At 43.0% G+C, this 26,900-nt stretch overlaps 1 protein-coding gene across 3 annotated transcripts in view; it reads left to right on the forward strand.

Annotated features, from left to right (window-relative positions):
* Positions 1 to 7,374: 7,374 nt before the first annotated feature.
* TRIM67 (tripartite motif containing 67) overlaps positions 7,375 to 26,900 on the forward strand; it is a 1,164,837-nt gene continuing 1,145,311 nt past the window's right edge. For all 3 annotated transcript variants that reach the window (XM_063443396.1, XM_063443397.1, XM_063443399.1), the window contains exon 1: positions 7,375 to 8,846. In XM_063443396.1, the coding sequence (XP_063299466.1) occupies positions 7,941 to 8,846 (906 nt within the window). In that variant the 5' untranslated portion in view covers positions 7,375 to 7,940. The remainder of the gene's footprint in view (positions 8,847 to 26,900) is intronic.

Genomic DNA, 26,900 nt, shown 5'->3' on the forward strand with positions numbered 1-26,900 from the left:
GTCGTTCTACAATACGAAGACTATAGAGCAGAAATCCTCAAACAACTATCGGACACGAGGGTCTATGAGTACACTGGAATAGACCCAGTCCATGAATTTAGTAAAATTATTCATCAAACACTACAGAGGGGCTTGGATTCAGGCTTCCTCACTGCCAATTAATTTGAATACTTATTTGAAACCCATCCTAGGTGTCCGATCATATACACAGTGCCAAAGGTTCATAAAAACCTGGAGCGTCCACCAGGTCAGCCAATTGTATCGGCAATCGGTGGGATGTTAGAACCTATCGGAAAATGGTTAGATACAAAATTCAAAAAAACGGTAATGTCATTACCCACCTATGTCAAGGATTCTGCGCAGGTTATAGCTGCCCTGAGCTCAATTGAACTTCCCCCACAGGGGTTTTTCCTAGCGGCCATCGATGTAAACAGCTTATATACTATTATCCCCCGAAGAGGGAATACAGGCGATGCGTCAAGTATTAGCACAGCACCAGGAGCGGATTGAGCCCCCAATTGAATACATCCTTGAATTATTGGAACTATGCCTTACATTGAACTATTTCAGATTTGAGAAAGCATTTTACATCCAAATCTCGGGGACATCTATGGGTGCTCCTATGGCACCAATGTATGCTAATGCATACATGCATAGATACGAACAAAGACATATTCTACAAGAATAAGGCCAGTACATCCTGAAATACCTGAGATATATCAACGATATCTTCATTATTTGGTCGGGGGAGGAACAAACTTTACATGACATGATACAGTCATTAAATCAGCTTGATTCACCTGTAAGACTTACACATCAAATTAACAACAAACAAATCGACTTCTTGGATCTCCGTATCTTCATAGAAAACAACAAACTGGGCTATACTTTATTTGCGAAGGAAACTGATCGCAATACGTTACTACACGCTAGTAGTCATCATCCCCCCAACTTAAAGGGAAACTCCAGTGCCAGGAAAACGATCTGTTTTCCTGGCCCTGGAGGGTCCCTCTCCCTCCCACCCCCCAATCCCAAGTTGCTGAAGGGGTGAAAACCCCTTCAGTGACTTACCAGACGCAGCGACAGGTCCCACGTCGCTGCTTCCTCCTCCCCCGCCGCTCCTCCTTCTGCTTACGTCGGCCGGTGGGCGAGACTGATCTCGCCCGCCGGCCGAGGAGACCTAATGCGCATGCGCGGCAATGCCGCGCATGCGCATTAGCGCACCCCATAGGAAAGCATTGAAAATGAATTTCAATGCTTCCCTATGGGGAATAGAGCGACGCTGGATGTCCTCACACAGCGTGAGGACGTCCAGCGACGCTCTAGCACAGAAAACCTGTGCTAGAAACCAGGAAGTTCCCTCTAGTGGCTGTCTAATAGACAGCCACTAGGGGAGGACTTAACCCTGCAAGGTAATTATTGCAGTTTAAAAAAAACTGCAATAATTACACTTGCAGGGTTAAGGGTAGTGGGAGTTGGCACCCAGACAACTCCAATGAGCAGAAGTAGTTTGGGTGCCTGGAGTGTCCCTTTAATTAAATCTTTACCGGTATCACAATTTGTGAGGGTATTGAGGAATAACTCGGACTCCATAAAAGCTTCAGTCCAGGTACAAGAAATGTTTGAAAAATTTACTCAACGAGGATATCCAAGACACACATTGGAAAGAGCATATTCGAAAGCATTACAGATTTATACAGACGGACCTGCAACCAAGAATAAACAAGCCAGAATGATCTTCCCTCAAACTTTTCATTCATAGTCGAGTGAAATGTCCAAAATAATACGGAACAACTGGGAGGTACTTAAAAAAGATAAAACATTACCGGCGACATTTCAGCATACCCCAATGATAAGCTATAGGAGGAACAGGAACCTAAGAGACTATCTGGTCCATACTTATATACAAACTGAAAATCGTTTTACTCAACAAAATCCAGGCTGTTTCCGCTGTCTAAAATGCACAGCCTGTAACAACATGACTCCAGGAAAATCTTTCTTTCACCCCCATTCAGGTAAAGAATACAAGACACTACAACGGATAACGTGTACCACTACACACGTTGTTTATCGCATCACTTGCCCTTGTGGTCTTATGTACATTGGGAAAATGTCTAATGACCTAAGGGAACGTATGAGGGGACATAGATCCACAATCAGGATAGCATTGTCCAGTGGCATTGCAACCACTCCCATAGCTAAACATTTTCTCGAGATGGGACACACATTGCCAACATTGAAATTTATGGGCATCGAACACGTTCCGTCCCCGTTGAGAGGGGGCGATAGAGATACCTTACTTCTTCAAAGAGAAGCTTTCTGGATCTTCACACTGGGGAACCGTTTATCGAAAGGTTTTCCATATATATGTATACATACGTTTCCTTATACCATAAAGTCTTCACTGTTGGGGTGTCTTCTTCTTTGTTGGCACCATATAGTCTAAGTGGTCTTACAGTATGTGTTACAGTACAGCACTTTGTGTGTATACAAGTGTAGCTACATTGTACTAGATTCAGCATCTATGTAACATTGTGTTTATATTTAGACCCGTATTTTTCTTTGGTCATTGAACTCCTCTGTAGGAATGTAGCCACCCCAACTTAAGCTTAAATTGAATATTACTTTAATTAAATATCATTCATTGTGCATGTACTTTTATCTCTGTAGAACTTTAGTAGATAAGCACTTTTCGGTGGCTCCGTTAACTTCTACCTTCTATTACATCCTTGTATTTTAATATGTTTGTGAAAGCAAATTATCTACACTTTGGCCGTAATTATATTTACTTACATGCTTCACTAGCAGGCACTTATGGGGTTAATTCCTCTCTTAAACTTTGACACAGCACCTATGACATCACAGCCTCACTTTCGTATATCTCACTCTCCAATCAGATTTCAACCTTGTTATATTTAAATCACTACCTTTCCCGCCATTCACTGTCTTGATAAAAGTCCTACGGGGACTGAAACGTCGTCTTGATCATCTTTGAATATTGGCACAATTGTGAAATAAATTAATTATATTTTTCGTATGAAGTTCTCCTGAGTGCACTCTTTTCCATTGGTTTATATTAGTATTAAAATACACTATGTATGACGTTAAATATATATAATATACATATATATTATAAATATGTAACGGACCGTTTCACTTACAAGAGGATAAAACCCAGTTTAAGCGATAATCCCCTGTTCTTAGAAAGGCACAGCTACTGCAGAACATCAAAACTCACGAACTGGATATAGGTGAATAAGGTAGCACTCCAGCTGGAACCTCACGAATAGCTGCTAGCAGACGAATAGGAAAAGCAGACATCAGCTTACACTCCTTAGCAATCAATCTCCAACAGCATACAGTGAATCCCCCCAAGAACGAGACAAGGCTCCGTGTTGAGGGTCAAGCAGTGGTCTGAGGTGCTGGGCACCCAGCCTGGTTTTTATTACATGAGTACACATACAGGCCACACCCAGGGGGAGGCATAAAATAACCAATAACATAGATGTTACCTCCCTTACATCCCCTCCCTTTAGTGTGACACTTAATCCCATTATGTGTACAGTTCAAAATGTACTTTTACATAACTTTCATAACTTTACAACCATACATCGTATCCACATAACAATCACATATTCAGACTCAGCATACTTTAAACATAACCACTCTCAAAAATCATACGAATCCCTCCAGTAAATAAAAAGTTACACGAAAGTCCTTTTATGACCGACCGCAAGCACCTTTTCTTGCCCAAAACAGTTCCATGGATTTGGGCTGTGCGGTCGGTCACTTTCTAGCATAAAAACGGTTAAGTCCCGTTCGAAGTATGGTTGGTACTTCGACTTTAGTCGAAGTGTCGAAGTGAAGTCGATGGTGCGGGTCGGCGGTGTTCGAGTTAAAATGGCTGCCGCCACGTGGTCCTTTGTCCGATGCTGGTCACTTCGACGACTTCGACAACTTCGGAAACTCCGGCACTTCGGAAACTTCGGCACTTCGGCTGCATCCGAAGTGCCCCATAAAAAGTGTCAATTCTTCTCCCATAGTAATAAAAGGGCCGAACACTGTTTGTAAAGGGCCCAATCTCCCAGGGCCATAGTCCAAAGGCAGCAGGCAGGCAACCAGGCTCCTCCAATACAATGTGGCGAGATTGGTTTCGTCACAAAATATAATATATATACATATATTATATATATATATATATATATATAAATATATTTATTTCAACCTCCCAGACTAGCATATCAAACCTTGATTAAAAAACGGGAACAAGGGGGACTAAATCTCCCAGACATAGATACCTACTATAAATCAACCCATTTACAAAGACTCTATGAGTGGACTCGAACCCATACAACACTCCAATGGGTCACTCTAGAAAACAGCTTCATAGTCTATCCCTGGCTTCAGAACGACCCCCGATCCGCGGAAAAACTAAACAAACACCCAACGATATCTCCTACACTTCATATCTGGCTCAATTTGAGAAAGCAAACAAATATTTCTCCCTTCCCTTCTCCTATCTACCCTCTAACACTAAACCCCCACTTCCACAAAGGAACAACAGGGAAACAAATGGGCTTTAAATTTAATGGACCCTACTTGAAGTTAAGCGACGCAATAACTGGAAATAAACTTAAACCCATACAGGAACTTACCTGATCCGACTCTCACACAGGGGTTCAATTCTTCTTTCATGACCAGCTCAACCATTTCATCAAGTCCCATTCATTATTACCGGAGGGCAATAGACCACTTACTAGACTTGAATCATTATGCACCACACATCCTCCAAAGATAAAAACTCTTTCGGCATTCTATTCAATAATTAAAGAGGCATACACACAAACTCAACCTACTTTTACACTAAAGTGGACAGATGAATTTCATACTAACCTCACTAACCTACAGTGGAAGAACGTTTTTATCTCAATACATAAATCCACTATCTCAACTCACGCTCAAGAATGTAACTACAAAAAAATAACCCGCTGGCACAACACACCAGCTAAACTTAACAAATTTTACCCTTCATCACCAGACCTTTGTTGGAGATGTAATTCTCCAAAGGCTCACCACGCTCATATCTGGTGGCAATGTCCGACGATACATAAATTTTGGATGAGAATTCATATAATCATTCAGTTAATATTCCATAAAACCTTCCCTTGTAGCCCGGAACACTATATCTTTTTGTTACCACCGCACAAACTTAAGTCACTGGAGTTAATATTGTTTCGCAACTTGGTCATGGCGGCTTCCCAATTAGTTCCCAAATATTGGAAACAAACTAAATCCCCCTCAATTAGGGAATGGATAATGAAAGTGGAAGATATTAAACTAATGGATGGAATAACTTTAACCAAAACAGGGAGACATGCTAAATTCACGTCCATTTGGGACCCTTGGCTCAAACACACTTAATTCCCAACCTCACTTAACACAATAAAAATCCCCATCTATCTCTCCTCTCTACCTCTACCTTTTACAAAGGCATGAGATATACATACATGTCAACGACTCTAGTATCATGGTTATCACATCAGATGTATGTCCTTATACCCTTTCCTCCCCTCTCGAGGGGAGGTTGAGTTGAAAGGAACCAATTATTGAAACATTTGTAGTTGTCATTTAAACCTATCTACCACAGTGGCTAGGCCACACCACCTCGATAATAATTCATCCAATTCTCTCATATCACTTCACCACATCCTTTTGAATCTTGGTTCTCCAAAGCATCCTTTTAAATGCATATTGCCACTATTGAGCTAAACCAGGATGCTTTATTTACTCTTCTATTACGAAATTTTTACTTGTTTAGTCACTCTCATCCTAAAGCACTCCTACAACAAAATTCTTGTGACAATTTATATCTTGTACTTGTTGTTATGTAAAATCTTGGCACTGTTTTTAAACTACGATATTTTGAAAATTGTAATCTCAATGTAATCTCGCTGTATCAAAGCATTTGTTGTATTATGTAAAACATATAAACCAATAAAAATTTATTAAATAAAAAAAAAAATATATATATATATATATATATTTATTTCAATTTTATACATGTCTAATATTTTCTTTTTTACAGATCCCACCAGCAGGGGGACTGTCTAACATTTCAGACAGTCCCCCTGCTGGCAGATCCACAGCCAGCTATAGGGGGCCATGTGATCGCTCTTTGAGAGCGATCACATGGCCCCTGGGGCTTCTTTTGCCGTGGGGGGGGGGGGCTGCCTGGGATGTGAGGCAGTCCTCCCGAAGCAGAGCGCCGGTAAGGTAAGTATACCGGGCGCTCCAGGGCTCAAAGCCGTTACGGCGTTCTATGCTGCCGCAACGGCTTTAAAGCCCACTTAAAGCGGGACGGCATAGAACGCCGTAACGGCGTTAAGGGGTTAAACTTACAAGACAAACATACCAAATTCTAAAATCGCTCCACATTAAAAGTTTATTTTACTCCTTGTGCTTTGTGACCTGTAACTACCAAAAAAAAACTTAAAATCCCAGACACATTATATATTCTGTAAATCAGAACAACTAAATGAATTTATTTTTAATTACTTTCCCTAACCTGCACTAATTGTGCACACATTATTATTGCAAAAACTGTAAAAAAAAACCAAATTTTTCATTTTGTTTTGCATTTTTCTGTATTTATCTATAATAAATAAGCATTTATGTATATATATGTTACATCAAATTAAAGCCCTTTCTGTCCTTTAAAAAACGGTATATAATATGCGTCGGTGCAATAAATTAGTCAAATGCAAATTGCAGTTGAACGCAAACAGCAAAAAATGCAAAAAATGCCGTTGTCATAAAGTGAAAGACAAGCTTCCGAAGCTCTGTCCTTAAGGGGTTAAGATATACTGTGCTTGTGTTCCATCATTTTAACAGGTCTTTATCAACAACAAAGCACTGTTGCCCCGGTTTGCTTAGGAATGCCTACGTTCTATTTCGAATGAAAACAAGATCTAATAGTTCACTGTAATTTGACCTACACGTGCTATTATTTAAATTTTAATATCAGGCATAACACGAAGAAAATATATATCACACAAAAAATGAAACAACTGTTTTCTGTTAAAATAAAAACGCAATAATTAGCAGGCACAATTCTCTAATAAACAATTCCATACCTGCCTATTTTGAAATAAATTGGTATGAAATCCACATGCCCTATTTAATATTCTGAACGTGAAATTTGTAGCTAGCCTTACACTTATTTTCTGGCAGTGTTTTGTTCTTCCTCCAACCAATTTTTATATTTCTTATCCTAGTATAAGATCCCTCCTCCTTCTCTATCTCCTCCTTTCCTTTACTCATCTCCTCGGCCAGCCAAATCAAAACAGCTCTAGTCATCGCCCGGCCGAATGCTTTTATACTCCACCATTGCAATCAAAAGAACCCAGGCTGAATTCACAGCGACCAGACCCACAGGAACCGGCTTAATCAAGGTCACAGAGCCCAAGCAGCGGTGGCAACAGCAAGTAGTTTTTGTGTCAGCAATAAGGCGCTGTCCACGGATGTGTGCTGCTGAACCCACCGTCCTTTCTGTCTACACTGTGAATATTCTGCTTTACACTGGAAGAAGCGGATAGATCACAGCTCTTGCAATTCACAGCAAATCTTTAATATATTTTTTAATACAATTTTTACTCATAGTATGAGCTCTCTCTCTTATATGCCCATCAATATATTGCTTGTTTGTGTTCGTTTTTCTGCGCGTTCTCTGCTTGTAACACAGGTTTACACGGTTGTCAGCTCTGTCTCTTTCCCATCCTAGCCTATTAATTGCATTGATTTTTTTTTATTGGTTTCCGACAATTCTAGCCTAGCGTTGCTCGTCTTATATAATTTCCACCCCATTTTCAGGTATCCATTTATATATCCCCTCATAATCAATCCCAGTTTGTAAGAGACAAGGAGAAATTTAAACAAAAGCCATGGAAGAAGAGCTAAAATGTCCGGTGTGTGGTTCTTTCTTTCGGGAGCCCCTGATCTTGCCCTGCTCACATAATGTCTGCCTGCCCTGTGCGCGGACCATCGTAGTGCAGACTCCAGAGACTGAGCATCTACCTCATACTGCCCGCCCCATGTTGCTGATGGGACCAGATTATGACTACCCGGATCACCTGGACAAGATGAGCCTCCATAGCGAGGCCGACAGTGGATATGGCTCTTACACTCCCAGTCTTAAATCTCCAAATGGCGTGAGGGTTCTACCCCCTGCTCCTGCCCCTTCTCTGTCTGCTTCCTCTGCGGCATCATCCAGAAGTATGCATGGACCCATATGCAGCTCTTCATCCATCACTTGCCCACAGTGCCACCGTAGCGCATCTCTAGATGAAAGGGGACTGCGTGGATTTCAGCGCAACCGGTTGCTAGAGACTATAGTACAGAGATACCAACAAGAGCGCAACATGATATCAGGTGCTGAAGGCACTAATGGCTCAGAGTCAGGTGCTGGGAATGTGGTACCCCTTGCCAGGTGCCAGCTCTGTGATACCAACCCAGCCGAGGCTGCTGTAATGTGCGAACAATGCGATGTCCTTTATTGTTCCTCTTGTCAGAAGAAGTGCCATCCTACCAGAGGACCCTTTGCGAAGCACAGGTTGGTGCCTCCGTCCCAGCTGGCTTCTTCCAAATCTGGTAGCAGCAACCCAGGCTGCACAGCATTAGTGCCACCTAACACTGCACGCAGGTTTGCCACCTGTGCGGATCATGAGCTGGAGAATTACAGCATGTACTGTGTGAACTGCAGGACTCCTGTATGTTACCAGTGTCTGCAAGAAGGAAAGCATGCTAAGCATGAAATTAAAGCCCTTGGCATTATGTGGAAGCAGCACAAGGTCAGTGGAGGTGGATAATATAAATCTACATAGTCAAAACATTGGTATATTATATGATTTCAATAGTTAAAATATTGGTATATTATATGAATTTTTGATAATCTCATGTAAATGTGCACATTCCATCACATAATTATCCTGAGGATATTTCCAGTTTGTTAAAGAATATATTGCCTCATCTAAAGACAGTATGTATGAATTTTGATCAGTGCTACTTTCATCCATTAAAAATTGTTCTCTTAATATTTGTGGAGTATTCACAGAGGAAATTGACACTTTAGCGGTATGGGTAATTATTTTTCAGCCCTGTTCCAGTCCAGGATTTAGGGATTACCCTGTTGTGTCTAAAGTGATTTTTTTCTTTCTTTCTAAAAACACATTTTAGACACAACAAGGTAATCCCTAAATCCTGGACTGTTATGGGGTACTCGAAGACTGGGTTTGGAACCACTGGTCTAAAATGAGTAAATCCTCAGTTTTCCACAATGTGTAGTGTAGGCAGGGCCGCCAGTTTATTGGTCACAATGGAGTCATGGCGGCAGGCGGCACTTTCACGGGGGCAGCATTTTTCTGTCCCTGCTCTGCCTCATTTTTCCCAGTAACCAGCATGATGCAGCTCTCCCCAGCAGAGCCTGCAGTGGGCGGGTATGTGACATCACATCCATTACATCAGACCCTGCTAGAGGATCACCGAGCAGTGAGAGGCAATAGCATCACCTCTTTTTAGCTACTTACAACAGTAAGCAGCTATGTTTTATTAAGTAATTGTATATGTAGCACATAAAATATATGAATTAGCTCCACAGAGCTAAATCATATATTTTGTGTTGAGCTCTGTCCTTTATTGCTGCAACAGTCCTACCTCATTTTCTTTCCCCCTTATGTTTTCCTCTCTCTGCCTATCACTATCAGCCATCCCTTCTCTCCCTATAACTAGCATCCCATCCCTCTGTCTCCCTATCACTAACAGTCACCCCTTCTATCCCTATCACTAGCAGCCATCCCCTTCTCTGTCACTAGCAGCCATCCCTCTTTCTCGCCTACCACTAGCAGACTCCTCCCCTATCACTACCAGCCAGCCCCTATCTCTCCCTATTACTAGCAGCCATCCCCCTGTCTCCTTATCAGTAACAGCCACCCCTTTGATACCGGAGAAACTGACGGAAGCCAAGCACAGAGAGATGGACACAGGTTTCTTCAGGAAGGAAGAGATTCTTTATTCGATTCACCGACCGGGACTCAGAGGGACTAATGTCACCAAAATACAACAAGATCTGAGCCCCGAACAATAGTGTAGGTTCCTTATATAGGCATGTAACTCCACCCATAATCTGCTCCACCCACACATACTCTTACCCAATCAATCGAACAAGAACTAACTTCCCGTTTGACCACATGGCTTACCCAGCACAATGGAGGAGGGGAATACTATATCCTGTATCCTTGCACATGCTCCGTACACTACTGATTGTATCTTTGCCACGTGCAACCAACCGACCGATACACCAGTATATGCACGTACACATACCTAATCTCGGCCTACTAAATTTATTTTTACCGAGATTCCACCACATTCCCCCCTTTGATGCTTCTGATATTTCACAATTCCAGATGCATCACTTAACCATAGTTTGCTTACACCTCAGGTTGCCATGAACCAGACCAGACTTTGCGACTCCCTAAGGACATGAATCTGTCTCGTTGGTAATTATCTCAACCACTGCCTGTAACCTTATAATACGGTTGAGCATATATATTGGGGTTCTATATCCAAAAGTACCATCCTCTGCCCATGTAGCTAGCCCATAATAATCTATAATACGCTGGGGAAGCCATTCATTATCTTCCCAGGTACCTATCTCTAAGGGTCCCCTTTTCTTCCTATGATTCACATCATACACCTTAACTCCCAAAGTCTCTCCTGTTTCAATAGGCAACAAGAAGAAGTATGGCTTGAGCATACCTAACACACATGCCCCTTCCCAGTCCTGTGGTAACTCCAAATAGGCTTTCTTACCACAGATCCAGTACAAATTTGCCGGGGCTTTCCAACTAGATGTAATAGATAGATCAAACCACACGTCCTTTAAATTGGTATAACTTGCAAACGGGTTAGGTGGTTCTGAGACATTTGAAGCCGACCACCAAGTTGTATTCTTTGTATTATCATCATAAGCTTTTTGCCCCAGACAAGTCAATTCTCCTACAGATGTATTAAACATTATTCCTTTCCTTGCTATGCAAACATAACCTTTAATGGAGGTCTTTAATCGCCACTCAGATTTACCTCTAACACTCATTTGATAATCGGCTTGAGAAGATGTTATCTGTTCAATTGTCTCAGAACCAGAATACATTACCTCCTTTGCTTCCCAGGGCCATTGGTCTCCCATATTAGTACCTCCACACACATAGCAGTTGGTCACATTAAGACTACCAGCAATACTCTCGGCTAGATCAATAAACAGGTTCTTAGCATTATGGGGGATCTTATTTTCTACACTCATCTCTTCATAAAAAGAATGGAAAACCTGATGAGTTTGGGATGCTACGGTATCGGTCTCTATCCCTATAAATAATATTGTCCCAGGATCCAAACCCGTCCCATATATCTGGAACCCAAATAAGTTTCCGAACCTATCTATAAACTGTTCAGGATTATTAATAAGTTAATGGACGGGGTTACACTCCATGGACTTACAATATGGTTTGGTAGGCAACTTAGTAACAATCATATCCTTATCTACTGTCTGTCCCCAAGTTTCCCACCCTACACAAGACCAATATGGACAATAATTATAATCCTTATTTGGGCATTTTGGATCTATATACTTGTTCTTACTACTGCGGCAAATATACTTATCATTAGACCCATACGTTCTTTCCCATTTAAGATCCCCGCATACATTCCACGGTTTTCTACCACTTGATATCGCCTTACATGCATCAAATAGCAGAACACCCGAAGAATGTACGGTTTCTAGTATTGTCTTATTTATTAGGGTCCCCTGTGAGTCTCCATTCCGAAGGGTCAACCAAATTGTACGGGGTTGATACTCTGGATTGAAGCACTTAGGTTCTCCTACTCCTTAATGGCATACACTATAATCTATACCTAAGTATCTACACCTAGATACATATCCTTTACACTCATATTGTGAATGCCAAATAAGGGTCTGGGAAATATGATTACCTGTTTTAGTAGTCTTAATGCAAACCTCACAGCCAGGTGTGTCGGTACCTCTACCTTCCTGAATAATTAAAAACACAAATATATACATTATCAAATACATTTGTCCTGACATCTTTATCCTAATTCTTCGTCCGTGCGATGGCACCTCAGCTTCCAGGATGTAAGGGCTGCAAGGGATGGAGTTCTTCAGGTCCTATCTTCCCTTCACAGAGGTCCCTTCAAGACACTCTGGCTATGTCACGTGGGTAAGTGGTCAGGCTTTATTATGGCCGTCAAAACACCTACTTGCTGATCTCCTTAATTACGCTTGAAGTCCCAATATCTCCTCGTCACTCCGACTGAGTTGTGCGCTTTAACCGGATCTTGCAGGGATTCTCTGGATCTGGTGTAGCTTGCCAAGAATCTACTGTTGCTGGTTTAACCCTGGAGTGATGAATCCACGGAGTCACTTCAGCCACCTTTATAGCTGTAGGGGTAGACAAAAGAACAACATAAGGACCCCTCCACTTAGGCCCCAACGGTACACTGTTCCACTCTTTTATCCATACTTGATCTCCTGGATGATAACTATGAACAGGTGGATAAATATTCACAGGTAATCTATCTTGTACCCATTTCTGTACCTCCTCCATAGTTTTACCCAACTCTACAACCTGCTGCCGAGTAATTCCTTCTCCCAACTGACTCAAATCCCCCCTTAAGTTACCAAGTACAGGAGGTGGACGCCCATACATAATTTCAAAAGGTGAGAGACCCATCCTTCTGGTAGGTGTACTACGAATGCACAACAGAGCTATGGGCAAAAGAACATTCCACTTAAGTTGAGTCTCTTGACACATCTTTGCCAATTGGTTCTTAATAGTTCTGTTCATCCTTTCCACTTTCCCAGAACTCTGAGGTCTATATGCCGTATGAACAGTGGCGTACACACAACCCATGGGGCCCCGGTGCGAAAACTGATCTGTGGGCCCCCCCCCGCTTACTCTGCGCGGGCTGGGGCCGCAACACATTGCGGGCGGGCACCTGGTCGCAGGGCTGCGACCTGTGCGACCGCGGTATGTACGCCAGTGCATGCATAAACACATACACTTAAAGGACCACTACAGACACCCAGATCAAATCAGCTCAATGAAGTGGTCTGGGTGCCAGGTCTCTCTAGTTTTAACCCTGCAGCTGAAAACAGCAGTTTCAGAGAAACTGCTATGTTTCACTGAGGGTTAATCCATCTCTAGTGGCTGTCTCATTGACAGCCGCTAGAGGATTTTCTGCGATTCTCACTGTGAAAATCACAGTGAGAAGACGCTGAACGTCCATAGGAAAGCATTGAGTAATGCTTTCCTATATGGGCGGTTTGAATGCGCGCGTGGCTCTTGCCACGCATGTGCATTAGGAGCTGAGAGGCGGATCGGGACGGAGAGATCCCCAGCGCCAAGGGAGCCCGGCGCTGGAGAAAGGTAAGTGCTTTAGACACACACACACACACTCTCATGAACAGACGCACACATTTACTGACAGACACACACTCAGTGACAGACGCACACAAACATACTCAGTAACAGACACACACACTAACACTAACACACTCTAAAACTAACACACTCACTAACACAATCACTCACACTAACACACTCACTAACACACTCACTAACACACACTCACTCACACTCTCACTAACACACTCACTAACACACTCACTAACACTAACACACTCACTAACACTAACACTCACTAACACTAACACACTCACATTAACACACTCACTAACACTCTCACTAACACTCTCACTAACACTCTCACTAACACACTCACTCACTACCACTCTCACTAACACACACACACACTCACTAACACACTCACTAACACACACTCACTAACACACTCAATAAACACACACACACGTTTTTTCAGTTTTTTTTTTTTTATTTAATCCCCCCAGCCTCCTTACCTGTGTGAGAGCTGGGGGGATTCCCTGGGGTCCAGTGGTGTTGCTGGTCACCCGGCTGGCGGGCGCGCGAGGGAGCACTGTCCCCTGGGTGCTCCCTCTTCAGCTCCCTCGCGCGGCGCGTACTGATACCGGAGCCGGAAGATGACGTCATCTTCCGGCTCCGGTTTCAGTGCGGTGCGCGAGGGAGCTGAAGAGGGAGCACCCAGGGGACAGTGCTCCCTCGCGCGCCCGCCAGCCGGGTGACAGCAGGGCCAGCCTCGGGGGGCCCGGAGGTGGCCGGCTCCTGGGCCCCCCAGCAGAAGAGGCTGGCCCTATGGGTACATACTGGGTCGCAGGGGCGGCCGGGCCCCCTGGTGGGCCGGGCCCGGTCGCAGCCGCGACCCCTGCGACCCTGGTATGTACGCCACTGCGTATGAAGCTTCCACTTAATACCAAGCATATGAGTCAGTTGTTGTAGGCACTGGTGAACAAAGGCTGGACCATTATCCGATCCTATAGAACATGGTAGTCCATATCGGGGTATTATTTCTCGCAACAGGAATCGCACAACTTCTCCTGCTTTCTCTGTACGAGTGGGACATGCTTCTACCCAACCTGAGTAGGTACACACAACTACTAGTAGGTAGCGATGTCCGCCGGATTTAGGCATTACCGTATAGTCTATTAGAAGATCGGACATAGGGAGTCCCCCCATATACTGGACTCCCGGTGGTTTCACTGGTCCTTGCCTTGCGTTATTTTTAGCACATATCACACATCTTCGTACAATGGCTTGAGTCAAGTTGGACAATATTGGTATGTAGAAATGTTTCCTGAGAGATTCTTCCATACTATCTCTTCCAGAATGTGTCCCGTTATGATAATTCTGGACAATTTCTACAGCTAATGATGCTGGAATGACTATTCTTCCATCTTCTAACTGATACCAATTATTCTCCAGATGCTTCCCAGCTTCAGTCTTTAACCACTCTTCTTCTTGAGCTGTATAAACTGGAGTCCATTGAGACAGTGGGGTCGGTATAAGAGCAGCTATATGTTCCACATACTCCTGTTTTCCTGATTCAGCGGCACACTTAGCTGCATTATCTGCCATCCGATTTCCTTTTGTTACATCACCATCACCTTTCAGATGCGCTCGACAATGTATGATACCAACTTCTTTCGGTTCCCACATGGCTTCCAGTAGTTGTAATATCTCAGCTGCGTACTTGATTTCTTTACCCTCTGAGTTCAATAGTCCTCTTTCTTTATACAAGGCTCCGTGGGCATGAGTGGTTAAAAACGCATACTTGGAGTCCGTGTAGATGTTCACCCTTAAACCTTCAGCCAATTGTAACGCTCGTGTAAGTGCGATTAGTTCTGCCTTCTGTGCCGATGTTCCTTTTGACAATGGCCGAGCTTCTATCACCTTGTCTATGGTTGTCACTGCATATCCTGCATAGCGAATCCCTTCTTTCACATAACTACTGCCGTCCGTATAGTACTGGACATCAGGGTTCTGGATGGGAAAATCACGAAGGTCCGGTCTACTTGAGAACACTTCATCCATCACCTCCAGGCAATCATGTTGACTCTCAGTAGGTTGTGGCAAAAGGGTAGCTGGATTCAAGGTATTAACAGTCTCTAGATGCACTCTCGGGTTTTCAAATAACATAGCTTGATACTTAGTCATGCAGCTATTACTAAACCAATGATTGCCTTTATAGTCTAGCAACGTTTGTACTGCGTGCGGGACTCGCACGTAGAGTTCCTGACCCAGAGTGAGCTTATCAGCTTCGGCTACCAGCAGGGCGGCACTACGGCTCTTAGACAAGGTGGAAGACCACTGGCCACTGCATCCAGTTGTTTGGACATATATGCAACAGGTCGTTGCCATGATCCCAAGTACTGTGTCAATACTCCCACAGCCATTCTTCTTTGCTCGTGTACATATAAGTAGAATGGGCGTGTATGATCAGGTAGACCTAATGCTGGGGCGCTCATCAACGCCTTCTTCACATCTTCAAATGCCTTTTGCTGTTCAGGGGTCCACAGGAAGGGATCATGTTCTGTACCTTTTATAGCTGCATAAAGAGGTTTCGACAATATCGCATAACTGGGAATCCATATCCTACAGAAGCCTGCTGCCCCCAAGAATTCCCGCACTTGTCTTCTATTCTTGGGTATTGGTATTTGGGCATACAGCTTCCTTTTTCTCTGGCCCCATTATCCTTTGACCTTCAGAAATATGGAATCCCAGATACTTGACATTTGGCTGACACAACTGAGCTTTCTTCCTGGACACCTTGTATCCTGCCTTCCAAAGAATGTGTAGTAAATCATGTGTTGCTTGCTGACATATTTCTCTTGTAACTGCCGCTATCAACAAATCATCTACGTATTGTAATAGTACACACTCTCCTGGGATGGACTTGAAATCCAGTAAGTCTTGACTTAAAGCTGATCCAAATAGGGTAGGTGAATTTTTAAACCCTTGGGGCAGTCTTGTCCAAGTCATCTGGCGTTTCGAGTCCGTTACAGCATTTTCCCATTGGAATGCAAAGATACACTTGCTTTCCACAGCAATTCGAAGGCAAAAGAAGGCATCTTTGAGATCCAAAACAGTGAAATAGGTAGCCCCGCCCGGAATTAAAGCAAGCAGGTTATATGGATTGGGCACAACTGGGTGTATACTTACGACTGCATCATTGACTGCTCTCAAGTCCTGCACAGGGCGATACTCATCTGTACCGGGCTTTTGAACAGGCAACAATGGGGTGTTCCAGGGGGAAGTACAGAATTTTAGGATACCATACCTTATGAATTTATCCAAATAAGATTGTATATTCTTCTTGGCCTTTTGTGGGATGTGATATTGTCTTAAGCTCACTGGATAAACCCCAAGTTTTAGTTCGATTCGAATTGGTGGGATATTGCGAGCAAGTCCTGGAGGTTTATTCTATGCCCACACTCTTGGTATATTGAACAAGGATTCATCACTCTTATGGTTTTTGCTGGTCAACACTGTATAAAGTCGCCACTCTTCTTCCTTTGGTACTGCTATTGTCATTATACCTGAAGGTCCATTGAACTTCAAAGATGTTGTTCCGTTAGGTAGAAATGTTATCTGTGCTTGTAATTTCGACAACAAATCACGTCCTAGCAGTTGGACTGGACATTCAGGCATATAAAGGAACTGGTGTTTCACTACGTGGCCTCCCAATGTACAGAGTCGACTTTTAAGAACCGGTTTAGCAGCACTCCTTCCAGTTGCTCCTATTACGGCGATAGTTCTTCCTGAAGGAGGAGCGACTAGGTCAGTCACCACCGAATGTTCAGCACCAGTGTCAATCATGAAAGCACTCCTTTTTCCCCCTATTGCTACATCGACCATAGGCTCCGCTCGGCGAAGGGGGATGGAGCCCGGTCGGTATCAATAGTCCTCCATGACTGTGTCAGCCAAACCCACAAAGTCCCTATCCTCTCTCTCGCGGGGTCTCTGCGCTGCTGGGTAATATCTATCTCCACTAACACTTCCTCTATTATTCCCACTATTTCCTCCAGGACCTCCTCTACCTCTCGCTCTTCCTCTATAATTACTGCTATATCCTGCCCTAGGTCTGTCTCTCTCATACTGTTCCCTTTGTGGACACTCACTTCTCCAATGCCCTTCTTCCCTACAGTACGCGCATTGGTTCCTACTCAAAGGTTCCCCATTCCACTTACTCTCACCTTTATCTGTTCCCCTATACACTTCCTTTTCTCTTCTATCTACCGCTAGCATATCTGCTTTTCTACGCATCTTTCGCTCTTCCTCCTTCTTCGTCTCTGTCTCCCTATTCATATAGACCTTATTTGCTATTTCCATTAGTTGGGTTATGGACATCCCTACAAACCCTTCTAACTTCTGTAGCTTGCGCTTTATATCTCCGTAGGCTTGGCTGACAAAGGCAGAGTTAACCATTCGGGAATTCTCAGGAGCCTCTGGATTAAAGGGGGTGTACAAACGGTATGCCTCCAATAATCGGTCATAAAAGACACTGGGCGATTCATCACATTTCTGTAATACCTCAGCCGTCTTAGACATATTAATCGCCTTCTTCCCTCCGGCTTTCATGCCAGCAATAATAGCGTCCCTGTATGCTTTTAAATTGGCCATATCTGCGCCATTGATATTCCATTCCGGATCAGTGTTTGGATAATGTGCTGCGGTCCATGCTGCCGGGTTGGCCTGATTTTGTGTACGGGCCACTTCTTCCAGCGCTTTAATTGCCGCTTGGTTTATCCTTGTCCTTTCCTCGTTATTAAACAATGTCATAAGCAGTTGCTGGCAATCAGCCCAAGTGGGATTATGTGTCTGGATTATGGAGTTAAACAAATCCGTCATGGCTTGAGGCTTTTCAGTGTATGAGGAGTTATGGGTCTTCCAATTAAATAGATCAGTAGTTGTGAAGGGAACATAAACGAATACTGGATCAGCGTATTGTATCTGGCCATCACCGTTAATGTGTGTCGGGCCAGGTGTCAGTCGAAGAGGCATTTGATAATGTCGGGGTTGGAGGGTACCGGTCAATTGTCGGGTTAGTATGGGGCTTCGTTTAGGAACGTCAGTTAGGGGTTCCGGCCGAGGGGTAGTAAGACAAGGGGATGGGGACGCTTTACTGAGGGGGAGGTCAGCAAGTAAAATATTCCGGGCCGGGCTAGGAGGAGCCTGACCAGGAACTAGAAATGGTGCCAAATCTGGGTAGGTGGAGTTAACAGAGGTAGGTACTGAAAGGGGAGGGTTTAAAACAAGAGGGCTGGGCTCTGAGCTAGAGGAGGAGGTAGGTGGGGACAACGGGGCAAGGGGAGTAGCGTTACCAACAGCACCTCCTCTTCCTCTTTCGGTGGAGGAGGAGTAAGGGGGCGCCATGGGGATCTCGGACTCAGGAGGCGTGTCCAAAATGGGCGTAATTACGGCCTTAGTGGACAGGCGAGTTCTGGCCACCATGAGGCGACATTGATCCTCGTGGCATACCCGGATCCATTTTGGCAAGTCATTTACGGCCTGCTTCCAACAGTCAATATACGGAAACTGGCCTTAAAGTTCAGGCCTACCTGATACAGCCACGTGTACACGCTGTACCAGATTAGGATCCAAACTGCCACGTGGTGGCCATGCAGCAACCAAAGTAGGCCATTCCCTACTACATAAAGTAGTCAGGCGTGTTGGAGACATCTTTACCCCAAAATCATACACAGTGTATCCCTTTTTAAAGTTTTTCAACATACATCCTAAGGGATCCATCACCGTTTAATTTGACGCACCCATACCAACAATGAAGCGTCGTCTCCAACAGAAACTAAACAAACACACTTCCAACAGTCACACCCGTTCCCTCGGCAACAGCACCACGTGGTACAGTTACTAAGCGAAACGCACACAACAAAACACTCAGGGAATTCCCGTACACACACAGCGGTTACACCAGTCACTAAGTAACTATCACTGTACCTTTTGGCGAAACTGTACAGTCACCCACGCTATAATTCCCTATATCTGAATTACCCGTCTATAACATACCCCAGTAACATCGTCTTTACAAACAGTAGTTATAGTACGGTTAGCATTGGTTAGAGTAAAATTTAAAGTCACAGTTCAATTAGTAATGGTTATGGTGTTAAACATACAACATAGACGACAGTTATTAGTAGTTATTTACAGTATCAGTAATTATACATGGTTATGGTACCGTGCGCTATAATACAGTTACACACTATTCACACTCTCGCTAGACGGCAGAGCTCACGCTATCTAGCAAGATATACACGCTACTACAACAATCTTTAACACATTTACAATTCCCAACTAATCTATTGGCCAGTACCTTGATGGACTACCTAAAACTATCTACATCCGTTTTGGTTAGCCACACTGCCCAAGCACCACATATAGCGAACTAGAGGGCGGAATTTACAACAGAACCCTCTTAGTCTAAATACTCTATCAAAAATCTAGTGGGTTCCAAATTTACACGCCTTCCCACTTAGCCAAGATAGGTTGAGATCTAGCGGACCGAATTTACACAGACGCCGCTTATTCTCCCGGTCCCTCCGACCTAGCGAACGTAATATACACCCTAGAACGCTAGTTTAGACAAGACACCGGTGTCCGGCTTGGGCTATTTACACCAGAACCCAGCCTGACTCCAAACCAAAATGAAACGGGCTGACTACAGGGCGTTTAATTGAGCGGTGCGCCTTTGCTCCTTCCCTCCACTGGAGGGGGCAGATTCCAAATAACCCCTTATGGGCCTACCGCACAATCGGTATCCAATACCCCTAGTGGGTCCACCGTCTAAAACAGTGGTCGTCTTACCTCCTCGTTCCTGAACCTGAGTTCACACTCATCGTGGGGGACACCCCAGCACTTACTACGTAGAGGCCGATGATCTCCTGGACAACAGACCAGTGGCGCCGAGACGAAGGGAGGTCCACGCAGAAGTTCAGGGGTGCAGCCGTAGAGAGCGTGGGCAAAGATAGACCGTCTGACGCCTCTGCTTCTCAGCTACTTCTCAGCTACCGCTCACCCCTTCTATCCCTATCACTAGCAGCCATCCCCTTCTCTGTCACTAGCAGCCATCCCTCTTTCTCCCCTACCACTAGCAGACTCCTCCCCTATCACTACCAGCCATCCCCTATCTCTCCCTATTACTAGCAGCCATCCCCCTGTCTCCTTATCAGTAACAGCCACCCCTTTGATACCGGAGAAACTGACGGAAGCCAAGCACAGAGAGATGGACACAGGTTTCTTCAGGAAGGAAGAGATTCTTTATTCGATTCACTGACCGGGACTCAGAGGGACTAATATCACCAAAATACAACAAGATCTGAGCCCCGAACAATAGTGTAGGTTCCTTATATAGGCATGTAACTCCACCCATAATCAGCTCCACCCACACATACTCTTACCCAATCAATCAAACAAGAACTAACTTCCCGTTTGACCACATGGCTTGCCCAGCACAATGGAGGAGGGGAATACTATATCCTGTATCCTTTTTTACCGAGATTCCACCACACCTTCTCTCTGCCTATCACTTGCTCTCTCCTTACCACTAAACCTGGAACTACCAGAAAAGCTGATTGCATTACTCGGGCTGTAGGACCGGAATATAGTGCGGAAATTTGTCATAAGAACGCGGAGGGAAAATCGTACTTTGTTAATGTGATTTTGGAGCTAGCCCATGATGTCTGTTGAGGAGTGGAGGCTGAGGTTCTAGGAAGGCCCAGCCGAGGTGGTCAAATGCTTTTTCGGCGTCCAAGGCTAATAGTAGACCACCCAAACATTTTCCATTGCCAGCGTCAATTTGCAAGTGTTATCCATGGCCTGTGTCCCTGCTACGAAACCAGTTTGGTCATCACAAATTAATGACGGGAGAATAGGGCTGAGTCTGTTAGCGAGAATCTTTGCATAGAGTTTTGCATCAGTGTGTAGCACAGAGATGGTGTTGGAAATTCTTACATTGGTCAGTTGGTTTGCCAGGCTTGGGCAATGTTACTATGGTAGCAAGCAACATTTCCGGTGGGAGTGCTCCAGTCTCTGATGCTGTATGGTACACCTTAAGTAAATGAGGGGCCAGTATGTCTTTATAATACGCATTGGGGAAACCGTCTCCTCCGGGAGATTTGCCCGTATACAGGCCTTTGATTTGTGGGGATATTTATGGGATAATAATGTAAACAGAGAGAATTGCCCACGATTTCAATTCTCAGATCCTTAATCGTTATCGTGTTAAATGAAATGTATAACCATATACCGGTAATTAAAAATCACAAATTGTTATAAAAATAGATATTTATTTCTTAACAATTTAAATAATAATGATGAGTAACATGCATGATAATAATCAATGGAATTCGAGTATAACATGAATATGTAATACAATATGGCAATAATCAATGAATATTCAGTATAAAATCGTATATGCAGTACAATAGGCCATTTACTTCCTGGTTAATACGGCATAGACTCCATTAGCTGTCAAGACTGATTTACGACCCTTTCTTTACAGCTAAGGAAACAAAGTTTTAAGGAGACAGAGCATTCCTTAGAGCTGCAGTAAAACTTTCTGGCAGAAGTAACCCTTTCAATGCTGGTTAGACCTCCTAAGTAGTTAAGATCTACTCCTATGTAATTTTAATAAATAACATTTAACCAGTCTTCAACCATTTCCTTGATTTTATCCGATGAGAGAAATCTACTATGTTATATTAGCTGATATTTTAATTAATTTGTCTAAACAGATATTTTATCTTATTTTAGAGCCAATCAATACAGCTGGATAAATGGTCATGATATGCTAACGTGATATTAATCACACAAATACATTAATGATTATATTGATCCCAGCTGCAGATGGGATGCTATAACCATATATATATTCTTTAATAATTAAGATTTCTAAATATGAAATCAAACATGATTTATCCAGTCATATATCATGCTATTAATTTTAATTAATTTTAATTAATTAATTAAATGTCTGTATATTTACCAGTTAAGTAGATATTTTCTCATCAGATATCCTCAGGTAGCTAAATGTCATAGATCTCTTTCTCTGCATGGAGTGTGAGAGTTTCTTGGTTACTCTGGTCGCCCGATTCTGCCTGGATCTCTCTGAATCCCCAGAGTTTCGTAATGTCTCTCTCTTCAATCTTTGAATCTCTCGACTCTTCCCTTGTCTTAACTTTTTAAAGGGGAAATTCCTCTAAGTGATAGCCAATCACAAATGTGGGGTGTGGTTGCCTTCTAGGTAATCATTTTAATATTCGAACTCAAGAGGGCAGCCTTGTTCCACTAGACATACCTATCCAGGAAAGAGTTAACTTTTCCTGGTGGCTATTTTTGACGTCATTTACGTTATCTTTATGTATCCAATAACTCAAATCTTCTGTCAGATCAAAGGGTTTTCTTCGGATTTATCCAGACTATGCGTCTCCATTTTCTGTAGTAATTCCTAAAATTGATAGTTTGTGAACTAAGTTTCACCTTAAACTATAATGGGACGTTGTACAATATCGAAAGTAAAATTTAATTATTTAATCTCCTCTGTCACATAAGTCTGGGAATAGAATTTATACAGTCTGTCCATCCCCCGTTCTCAATGTCTTATCTCTTTGGTTTGTTTATATACACGTTCCATTCAGCTCTGGCTAAGCGGTCAGCAATAGAGAAAGGAAAGAAATGTTGTGTCTTTGTTAACTTGAGAATAACAAAATGGAGTCTGGTCTGTTTAGCAATGACTTCAGAATATACACTTTGTATTTCTATCATAGCACAAAATGTCTGCCGATATAAATACCCTGACATAACCCCCCTTTAGTGGATATCATAGCCAAGTAATTTAGCTTATGAGTAGGCACTATGGAAGTCACAAGACATATTGTGCAATCACATCATTTCTAACATAGGCTCATGCGTGGGATGAACATCTTTGTATATTTTTGTACCTGTAAGTGTTTTGAACTTTACGCTTAGTACAATCAACCATAATATCATTATTATCATAATACACCCAATAACAATTTTAACATGGATGAACCAGTCAACACGATCAATAAGGTCAGTATCTAACTCAGAGTATTTAAATGTGTCCACAGAAATGTTATCTTTCTTGATCGACATTTGGATAGTGTGGTTGGGCTTATGGTCCAGCAAGAACTTAAGATTAGGATCTAGAGGGATATCTAGATTCTGGAAGGGATCCACCATCTCAATAGCACTTTCGAGGACGTCAGTGTACACTGGGTATAGCGTAACGTCACCGATGGTGATACGAGAGTCGTGGGGTACCTTGATCAGTGATACAGGTGCTGGTAAGGCAATTACTTTATTAGTCACCTGGTCCCTGCGAAAAACACTCATGTTTTTAAGACACGTGCTTACCAACCATTTATCTTTTACTAAGATAGCATGAACTAACGCATTACTGTCGGTTTTTGACATAGTAACTTGACATGTTTCATTGCCATGTTTAAGGTACTCGATCCCACACAAAGCATTGGTAGAATCGTACACGAAAGGTTTTCCATCACATTGGAAATTATTGTCTTTGAATTTTTCACAGTCATTCAAAATGAGTATTGAATACCAATCTGGTATCCACGGTTGAAAAGCCAAAACGTCTGGGGTTTGGACTTTTACATGGATATTTTCCTTCCATGTACCAACGTTGTAAATTGTTTTCATTTGAAAAATGTTTTTGGGAGTTACATATGGTATGGCCAATAAAAAGCAAATCTCCATACGTTCCGGGTCAATTAAGAGAGGTATAGCGCTCCCCATCTCAAAGGCCAGATTTAATTGCATGGGCTCAATTGTTTCTCCATCCACATTGGCGAGCATCGCATGAACAATATCCTTGGATACAAAATACAGAGGTATGCGTCCCCCTGCCAATTCGATCATTCCAGTTTGCACTTCGTCGAGAAAAGCAAGTGTGTGGAACAATATCGGGTCATGCAGAAATAGAAGTTCACGCTTAAATAAGTCATGACTTTGGTGCAACTCAGTGGATTTGGCAATTAACTCCGAATGCAATTTGTTGTAACAACTGTGTCTTCCACAATAGTTAACACGTCTTGGAGAAGTGTTCTTTGCTCTTTTATCACCTGATGAATATCGTTAATGTGTTGCTTTAGCGCATAGATTTCCATATCCAGCTTTTGGACAGTAATAGAGTTGGCTGCAGACATTCCAGTTGCGACAACTGCACCAACAGTGGCACAAACTAATGCAACAATTATAGCGGTGAGGAACCTTTTGTCGGTTGCTCATCGAAATAGAACTGGATACAAATGGTTTCCGGGCTTGTTCCAAGATGTTTCGCACACGGTCCTGTGCTCTTTGGAGGTGCATCTGGTACCAAGTCTGTAACTCAGGAAGCTGCATCGATGAAATGTTGTACGCCTTCTCGATGGAAATCTTGGGGTCCAAGCTGACGAACACACGTTGGGTAAGGATCCTCTTCTCTGTTAAGATGAACCCTGGTGTCTCTTGAATCAGGATGCCGGAGGATGGTCCCATCTCTGCGATCGGGTCGGTCCGTAGCTCTTGGCACAGGAGCAGTACGATCCAGAAACACGCCACATCCTTCTTGGACATCTTTCGACAGTCACGGATCAGGAACTCGTTTCAGACTTATCTACTAATGATTCAAGGTTTGTTAAGTATACAAACTTATAACAGTGTGACATCACTTGGCCTAGGACAACACATTATTACGATACATCAACATATGTATTCTCTCTAATTCTATTTTTATAACGTCATACCTCACTACATTTATTACTGACTCCTCAGCAATATGCCTATAGCAGTTAAACAAGCTGGTAACCTGCTTAGAAAATGTAGTTATTGGATGGCAAGGAAATGGTTAATGACATGAACGTACATGAGATCATGACACATCACAACATTTCACATCATACGATACCACGTGAATCAAGCATTCATCCAGGTTAGTCGTTCACCCTTCTGCATCCGAATCCACACCTATAATCCTTAATTGAGATTTAGGATGACAAGCACGCAACTGGTTAATGTGAACCCACTTTTCAATAAAATCACCATTCTTAGGAATTTTTATCTTGTACGCTACTGGGGAAATTTCGTCAATGATGACATATGGCCCTTTCCAAGAAGGTAAAAATTTATTTTCCTTGACTTGATTTCGCGCAAAATTATACAGATAGACTTGATCTGTTATCTCATATTCCTTTTTCGTGGTTTTTAAATCGTAATAGGTTTTAACCCCTGTTGCTGCTTTCTCTAGATTCTTTTGGGCAAAAGCAAACGCATGCTGTAAATGCTTGCGCAAATCTTCAATATACTGATGCGTAGTGGCAGCATTGATCAAATTATGATCCGAAGTACGATATAGTAAATGCTGAGGTAAAACCATCTTTCTTCCTGTCATCAATTCAAAAGGTGACAATTTGGTAGCAGTGCTAGGTGTAGCTCTAATCGCCATTAAAACTAGGGGCAATTTAATGTCCCAGTCTTTACCAGACTCCTTAACGTACTTTTTCAGAATATTAACGATAGACTGGTTATATCGCTCTACCCCCCCGCTAGACGCAGCGCGGTATGCAATATGTAGCTTTCGTTTAACACCTAGAATATTCCACATCTTAGCCATAACTTCGCTGGTAAAGTGACTACCTCTGTCTGACTCAATTCTTTGAGGCAGACCGAACCTGGAAAAGACATGGTTAATCAACAAAGTGGCGCACACGGTACTCGTGTTCTCTTTACAAGGCAAACATTCTATCCACTTTGTGCACATACATGTAACGGTTAACATGTATTTGTTACCTCTTGAAGATCTTGTTACAGGACCTATAAAGTCAATTTTGATATCAGACCAGGGTAATGACACCCCCCTCTTCTGAAGTGGTGCACGATGGGTTGGACCATGGGGTTGATATTGCGGACAAATCAAGCATCCCTGACAGTATGTCTTAACATCTCTTAACATGTGTGGCCAATATGCATAATCACGCAATATCTCATATGTGATCTTATCACCACGATGCCCAGATGTAGGTGCATCATGTGCGTGTTGGAGCATTAACCCTCGGTATACAGTTGGGACTACCCATTGTTGAATACCATGTTTAGAAGTTCTGACCAGCAACCCATCCATGATACTAAATTGGACTTTATATCTCATCAAGATTCGTAAATCTTCATTATCTTTGCAATCCTCATCTGTGATGGGATTGGCAGTAGGGTCTTCTATATGTTTATAGAATATGCCTATGACAGGATCGTTCTTCTGACTGGTAATCAGGTCCTCACTAGGAGCTTCTTTACTCCATTGCACGACATTTAAGTCGGCATTATCTCTAGCCTGTCGTCTAGTTATGGCTTCAACGTGAATTGAACCCATAA

This window comes from Pelobates fuscus, chromosome 2, assembly GCF_036172605.1.
Source record: "Pelobates fuscus isolate aPelFus1 chromosome 2, aPelFus1.pri, whole genome shotgun sequence".
NCBI classification, from domain to species: Eukaryota; Metazoa; Chordata; class Amphibia; order Anura; family Pelobatidae; genus Pelobates; species Pelobates fuscus.